Source organism: Lampris incognitus, chromosome 2 (genome assembly GCF_029633865.1).
Source record: "Lampris incognitus isolate fLamInc1 chromosome 2, fLamInc1.hap2, whole genome shotgun sequence".
Lineage (NCBI taxonomy): Eukaryota > Metazoa > Chordata > Actinopteri > Lampriformes > Lampridae > Lampris > Lampris incognitus.
The window spans coordinates 13,817,755-13,826,147 of NC_079212.1; the positions used below are offsets into that span (position 1 = coordinate 13,817,755).

The following is an 8,393-nucleotide window of genomic DNA, read 5'->3' on the forward strand; positions in this document are numbered from 1 at the left end:
AAGGACGCGAAAACTGACGTCACTCCTCCGTGCCGGCGCTGTCTCCTCCGCGCTCCCCGTTCGAGCGCGTTTAAGCTGATGCAGCAGAAGCCGAATAAGCTTCTAGTAACTCAAACATTGCTGCCGCTTCAGATAAACATGTCCACTGGAAGGAAGGAGAGGAAAAAAAGAGAAAAAGTTGACCGTTGGAAATGTGGAGGAAGAGCGATAAAGAGAGGAAGAGAAACAGTGTGAGGGGAGGGGAGGGAGTTACACAAGTGATGCCCATACGAGACCTGATGAGAGGAAGGGAGTTGGCTGAGCCAGGGTGGAAATTTGGGTCATATTTTGTTGAACCGTGTTTTTTCTGTCTTCTTCACGTCAGCTCGTTGGTTTCTGCGAAGTGATCTGCAGGCGCACTTGCATTTCTGCTGTATGAACCAGAAAGCGTTTTTATCTTAAGGGGCTATAAACCATTTCCCGGCTGACTAACCACCAGCCATCCAGTTGTTTGTTATCATTCCTGCAGCCAGGATACAGCAGTGAGGATGACTGTCACATGGAGGCTGACGTGGCACTGGTTTAATGTTGAATTTGTGAATAAGATGAGCCACGGCTAAAACAAACAGACTCGCTGCCGCTGTGGTGGGATGCTCACAACGTGCACATGCACACACACACACACCATACCCCCCCCCCCCGATGCTTAACTTGGTGACAGCACCCCCCCCCCTCCAATCAAAATGCTCATAAATATATGAAACAAGTCGTGAAAAAGTCATGAGGCTTGGCACACCCTGCTCCGGCCTTCCCTCTGATGTAAATGTAGGAAAAGGAGGACGCGCGACGAGAATTGCACGTGAGCGCGCTTGAAATGAGTACCGGAAGTGCCGGGATAACGGGTCTGTCGCAAGAGAGCCGGGCTACTAAGCAAATGCCCGGTGACGTCCACGGCAAACCCGATCAGGCTGAGAGATTAGCATGCCTTTAGCGCTCAAGAGTTATGAAAAAACACAACAACATGATTAAAATATTATAACTTCCAACAAAGTGGGGCTATGCTTCAAACGGGCTCTCGGTCTTTAGTACTCGGGGAACAGCCTCGCCGTCTCCGTCTTTTAGCGCCTCCTCGGCATTTCTCTCCTTGTTTATCTCTTAAACAAGGAAATAAAGATGCTAACCCACATGTGTTTGCAGATCGTGTTTTAAATTCCTGACAATGCAGTAGTTTTTAGGACACCCCGGTCATGTCTCCATGTCTCCAGTGCTGCTAGGCCAGGCATCACCGTGGCCTATCTATCCATCCCACTACTGTGCATGAAGTGACTCTCCCTCTATCACACACACACACACACACACACACACACACACACACAGCCTGACTGAGACACTATTAGTTACACAGGGTCCAGGCAGACACCACAGTCTAATGGCTTTACTCGGGTGAGAGGTGAAAAATTGGGACTGGAAAAAGTTTTTGAGAAATACTTTACCACCTACTGGGAGTCACAGAGTAAAAGACAAGCCAGGGCAAAACCTGTTACTGTAAAATGCCACTCTCTGACTCATGGTTTGTGTCTCTATCTCGGTCTCCGTTTATGTTAAGTATAGACCGAGTCTAATGGCTTGATAGTGGAGCTTTTGCTTTGGTTTCTCTCAGGACGCCTGGTGATTGAGGTGTCTTTAACAAGTCACCTGTCAGATTATCGTTTGATCAGGCTCGGCCCCGCTGGTTAATGAGTGTTTTGTACATCCATCCATCCGTTATCCAAACCGCTTATCCCGCTCTCAGGGTCGCGGGGATGCTGGAGCCTATCCCAGCAGTCACTGGGCAGCAGGTGGGGAGACCCCCTGGACAGGCCGCCAGGCCATCACAGCGCCCCCCCCACACACACACACACACGCATTCACACCTAGGGACAAGTCACCTGACCTACATGTCTTTGGACTGTAGGAGGAAACCGGAGCACCCGGAGGAAATCTGTGTTTGTATATGTTCAGTTAAAACAATCCATCACCCGAGTCAGTGAAAACACAGCATGAGTGATACAGATGTAGATGAATACTACATGACCTCTGTGGTTCAGGAAGAATCTTGACTGAGTGTCCGTGAACGCAGAAAGGGAGTCGTTAAGTTTAGGGTCACAAGGACACTGGGCCTCGTTCAAACTGCCAGCCCAAGCATACCCAGATGATTCTAGAAATCTGGACAGCAGAAAGAGACGAGAAAAAAAAAACCCCACATGAAATGCAATTTTTGCAAATCAGATCTAAACCACATTTGGAGGTAGTTTGAAATGCGATGAACCAAGATTTCATTCCCACATATGCGTCTCAGTCAGTCCGGGCGCTCTGGCGAACCAAATCGGATTTCCCCAAAGTGTCTTTTGCGTCACTCGCAACGCGACACGCAACGATGACGTCAAATCCAGAGTGCCGGAAGTGGAGCCCGCCACGACTGCAGCACGGAACATCGCGATGTGCGGCACCCTCCTCCCGCCACCGAGTCTGTCTGGAGCGACGGAGGAGTTCGGCGCCGCGCGATTGTTCGGAGGGCGACGTGATGGATCTCCACGTCTCGAGCTTCCGCGTCGGTAAACCGCGTCACCGGCGTACGTAGGTACTAACGCCTACGTCACCACAGCAACTCGTGCAGATGGGTTGGTGATGTCTGGACACACAAATCCGATCTGATCACTTGCGCGGACGGTCTGTCTTATAGATCTGATTTGAGAAACAAATACGATTTGCCTGCAGTCTGAACAAGGCCTCACACACACACACACACACAGGGAGGGAGAGAGAGAGAGAGAAATACCTATGTGATTTAAGATACCTTGAGGCTAAGGATGGGCAGTGGAATTGAGACGGGAGCGAGCCACATCCGTTTCCCGTTGCCCTGTGGAAACCTCCTTATCTCGGCCTCACTCGCTCTCTCCTCCTGTCGTCAGAAATGCGTCCTGACGTGTCAGTATCTCATGTCAGTGCAACCTAAGGGTATCGATCTCGTGTAAAAGCCGGGGCCAGGCCTCCTCATCTTTGGGTTCCTCGTATTTAAAAGGCCCATGTGTCATTTCTACCCGAGGCGTGACGTTGTTCGTTGAGTGATGTGAGTAACAAGGCAAGACAATGAAATCTAAGTAGACGTGTAGAGGACTCACAGCGCATTTGGCGATATCTGCCATTAATAAACACCTTATATCTTATTTATATATATATATATATGTGTGTGTGTGTGTGTGTGTGTGTATATATATAGTAGATATGTAGATATCATGCTGCAGTTCCAAGCTAGCTCATCTAGAACTGCAAGTCCAAGGCCAGTCTTTCGGGGGTCGACTCTGGCTCGGTCACGTTTCTTTAGCGACCCCAAAAGGACATTTGCCAAACTTTACAAGTACAAGACTTGCCATTATATTGTGGAAAGCTGAAATGTCAATCGGAAGTTCTTGACTGTCATAGTGCCAGACTTGCCATTATGCAGAGCCATCAACCGCTTCGCTCCCTTTAATTCCCTGTACAATGGTCAGGTCAAGCAAGCTTTATTTTGAAATAATCCCGATTAGTCAGAAAACAGTTTAGATCAAACGTCTCTCTTCCCACACATGTTCACTTCCATCTTGTCATCACACTTTCACGTATGGCCCTTTTGACTCTCGTCTCAAACGACACGCTAAGAAGGAAACGCTCGTTATAGTTTTGCGTGTGTGAGACAGAGAGAGAGAGAGGGAATGCCCATTTGGGTGTTTTGTAATATTCCATTCATGTGTGCTACCTATGTGCTCCTCTAGGAGCCAAGTAGGTGAGCGAGGAACGAGTCAGAAAATGGAGACTTGAGATTTACAGTCCTGAATAATGCCCTGGTATCATGCAGCTGTAGGAGAGATTAACTGAGGCTGTCAGAGCATCAGTTATAGAGGTTGAAAAAAACAAAAAGAGTGAACAATGAGTGAGAGAGAGAGAGAGAGAGAGAGAGAGAGAGAGAGAGAGAGAGAGAGAGAGAGAGAGAGAGAGAGAGATGGGGGGGGGAGTATAAAATTCCCACTGAGGTGGCAAAGTGCAAAGAGGCTTGTTGCATCCTGCCATCTTACCCACCCCCTAATTGCATAGAATTTATGGTTGGAGGATAGGTGTGGTGGGGATAAGATACGTGTATACACGCACGTGCACACACACACCCACCCACACACACACACACACACACACAAACAGATTCCAACACCCTAGAGGGAGTCATCAGGAGGCTTTTAGGGGCCACTGTGTAACGGATTTACCGTTCCTGGAACAGTACTGGTATCTGTTTTATCAAATTCTACCCCACTCCCAAGTATGCTACTCCCCATGAATTGTGGGCTGATTGTGCCCATATGGGTGTGTGTACACGTGTGTGTGTTTGTGTGTGTGTGTGTGTGTGTGCGTATCATGGTGGGCAGAATAATTTCCATCCCTGATTGATTGCTGTCATTTGGGTGGATTATTGAGTTAGCGGAGAACGTGATAGCCCCTGTGCGGCATCGCAGAGGGGAGAGAGCAACTGCCCCTCGCCCGCCTGCCCCCGCCCCCCCCCCACACACACACACACACAAGCAGAAACACACACAAACTGAAAACACAACCAGTCTCAAATATGCGTGTGTGACGAACAATGGAATCTCAGGTTGACGTATATGTCATGTAGGGAGTGTGTGTGTGTGTGTGTGTGTGTGTGTGTGTAAGAGAGTGAAAGCTGGACAAAGGCAGGGATGGAGTGAAAGAGACAAATACAAAAGAGAGAGATAGACCGTCGAAATACAACGACAAACCTCTTAAGACCCAGCGCTAGCACTTAATGAAACTTTCACGCTGCTATTTACAGTATCTCAGAAACCCTCGGCGGCTTGTAGTGCCAACAGCTTCCTCCGCTGCCATTTCGCTGATATAGGGAGCCAAGGTTCTCTAGTCTGTAGCAACGAGGCAAACACGGGACGCACAAACTAGTTGTTTGATTATTTATTCATGAGAGCATTTTGTTTATCACACTGCAGAATGTTGATGTCATTGAGTTCAAGGACACGCCCATATATATATATATATGTGTGTGTGTGTGTGTATATATGTATGTATATATATATGTATGTATATATATATGTATATGTGATCTAGTGGACCTAACGAGTGAGATGACTGGACTACATGGTGGAGCGCCCCTACGTGGACCTCAGACGGCCCTGCATTCTTTCCTTCCCCGACCAGGCCTCTCCTTCACCGACATCACCCCCTGTCGTGTTTTCCTGAGCTCTCTGAGACCACGCCGGGGGGGTCTAGCTGAAGATGTATGACCCTCTCTTTGCTTAATTGGTTTTTTTCGGTCCTTCCCTCCTCCGTCAGGGGACGGAGCATCAGGGGAGAGGTTACTGGGAAGCAGGCAGCTCCGTCGCTCAGCTTCAGCATGAGTCTTTCTTGACATTGTTTTTCTTTCTCTTTTTTTTGGACCCCCCCCCCTTTTTTTTCCCCCTCCCCAATTGTACCCGGCCAATTACCCCACTCTTCTGAGTCGTCCCGGTCGCTGCTCCACCCCCTCTGCCGAACCAGGGAGGGCTGCAGACTACCACATGCCTCCTCTGATACATGTGGGGTCACCAGCCGCTTCTTTTCACCTGACAATGAGGAGTTTCGCCAGGGGGACGTAGCGCGTGGGAGGATCATTCTATTCCCCCCAGTCCCCCCCCCCCCAAACAGGTGCCCCAACTGACCAGAGGAGGCGCTAGTGCAGCGATCAGGACACATACCCAAATCCGGCTTCCCACCCGCAGATACGGCCAATTGTGTCTGTAGGGACGCCCGACCAAGCCGGAGGTAACACGGGGATTCGAACCGCCGATCCCCGGGTTGTTCTTTTTTAAATGTATATATTTTCTCTGTGTGGGCTCACATACACCTTGTTTGACCTTCTTCCTCGCCTCCTTCTGGGATATATTCCGACACCGCTCTCGTTGTCTGTTCTCGCACCGTCTCCCCTGCTTCTTGTCAGAAAGGGAGCGCCGGCTCTGACGCTTGTCGTCCGTTGGCCTTCATGTCGATCCCGGTTCATTCGCTTTGCCCTCCGTCGCCTCGCATCGCGTTTGTTCTGTGGCGAGGGGTGTTCCTCTTTAATTATCCTCCAGTATTTGATCATCCCTCGCTCACTCCCCGCCTCTCTCCTGCCTGTCACAATGTCTCATCGCATTGCTGGCAACATTTCCATCCCATTAACACGAGCAGCCAGGGCGCGTGTTTGTGTTCGCGTGTGCGTGCGTGTGTGCATGCGTGTGCATGTGTGTGTATACGTTTGTGTGTGATTCTGAGAGTGCACGGGTGTGTTTGAACTCGATTGCGTGACTATCATTGCGGCGTAGGCTGGATCCCCCCCCCCCCCCCCGTCATCCATCTTGGTGCGGTTGGCTGGCAATGACACGTCAACACACGATGAAGGCACATCGTCGCTCAAGACACACGCGCGCACACACGCGCACACACACACATGCTTCAACCTGGCGATGGAAATATAATTAAATGCTTTGTAGACAACCCCCCACCCCACCCCACTCACCCACCCAGCCACCCAACCCATCGCCTCATATTTTGGTACGGTATGCTAATTGAGCTCATGCAAATCGAGGCTCGCCGTCTTAAGGGCTCAAATTGCTGTTTTTGTGTTTGCTTCTTTATTTGTTTATTCCTGTTGGACAAAATGTCAAAACAAAACACTCAGGTAGAGAGGTGGGGGGGGGGGGGAGAAACAGCAGCGGTTTCTGTGTCCACCATTAATTAATAATATGAGATGAGACATGTCATGACTTAATTATGTCTCTCTCAATGTCGGTTGTCCAGACGAAGTGGCTGGAAGAGGATGAGCGGACAGGATTTGACTCTATCAAGTATTTTGGGAACCACGGCTCTTTCTTTCACTGGGAGTCTGTTCTTCGTGTGTGAGTGTGTGTGTGTGTGTGTGTGTGTGTGTGTGTGTGAGTGTGTGTGTGTGTGTGTGTGTGTGTGTGTGTGTTTCACCCAATGCCTTTGTGTGTACATTTTAATAAGTGCCTTGGCTCAGTGCTATGGTATTATTAGCGAGGGCCCATTCCTCCCATAAAGTTTTCAGAGCACTCCCGTTCCTGGAGGCGGCTGGCAGGAGGCGAGGAAATTCCTCACTTCCCCCTCGGCTCAGCAGGGGCTGAATTGATGAATCTGTCATTGTTTATTTTCACTAACTCACGGCCCACACCTCCGGGCATTTCACACCGGGGGGCGAGCTGTTTAAGTGTCAAAGCTTTCACTGCGTTATTGTCGGCCATTTGTTGTAATGGGGGGGAAATATATGATGGCCCTCGGTAGACCATGAACAGTACAGCATGACCAGGTGCTCAACCTCTACTCCTGCAACTGCCCTTCACCTCCCCTTCTGCGTGTGTGTGTGTGTGTGTGTGTGCCCTTGTAAGTGAGGTCTTGCTCGTCTTGTGGGTTTTGTGTGAGGAGAAAAAGTAACTTTGACATTCTTTGCAAGCCATTGCAGCATGTCAGAGCTATGTATTCAGATGTATAATGGATAACGTTTTCTCTTTCTCCCTCCCCCCCCCCCCACCCTTCTCCTCTTCTTTTAGGTTTTAGCACTGGAGAGGCAAGTGTTTGATTTCCTGGGTTACCAGTGGGCCCCCATCTTGGCCAACTTCTTCCACATCATCATCGTCATCCTTGGCCTCTTCGGCACCATACAGTACCGGCCGCGTTACATTGTGGTGGTGAGTGACATTCCTCTTAGGACACGTTTTACTGTCTCAGCAGTCCACGCCGAACTCAACAACATGTAAAAGAAGCGGGATGGGGGGGGGTTGTCTGGATAGCATAGCGGTCTATTCCATTGCCTACCAACACGGGGTTCGCCGGGTTGAATCCCTCCCGTGTTACCTCCGGCTTGGTCGGGCGTCCCTACAGACACAGTTGGCTGTGTCTGCAGCGGGGAAGTCGGATGTGGGTATGTGTCCTGGTTGCTGCACTAGCGCCTCCTCTGGTCAGTCAGGGCGCCTGTTCAGGGGGAGGGAGAACTGGGGGGACTACCGTGATCCTCCCACGCGCTACGCCCCCCCTGGTGAAACTCCTCACTGTCAGGTGAAAAGAAGCAGCTGGTGACTCCACATGTATCGGAGGAGGCATGTGGTAGTCTGCAGCCCTCCCCGGATCGGCAGAGGGGGTGGAGCAGGGTGGCTCGGAAGAGTGGGGTAATTGGCCAAGTACAATTGGGGAGGAAAAAGGGGGGAAAAATCCCCAAAAAACAAAACAAAAACACGTCAAAGCCTGTCAAGTAACACCTCTCCTTGTGTTTTTTTGTTGCGTTGGTCCCTTACGTCGACCGTCGTTTTCGTGCTCTTTCCGTTCCAATTACGAGCTGGTCCGTGAGATCT

At 50.1% G+C, this 8,393-nt stretch overlaps 1 protein-coding gene across 1 annotated transcript in view; it reads left to right on the forward strand.

Moving 5' to 3' along the window:
• LOC130108397 (sodium/potassium-transporting ATPase subunit beta-1-interacting protein 4-like) overlaps positions 1–8,393 on the forward strand; it is a 29,809-nt gene that overhangs the window by 12,146 nt on the left and 9,270 nt on the right. Inside the window, exon 2 of the mRNA XM_056275309.1 lies at positions 7,596–7,733. Within this exon, the coding sequence (XP_056131284.1) occupies positions 7,596–7,733 (138 nt within the window). The remainder of the gene's footprint in view (positions 1–7,595; positions 7,734–8,393) is intronic.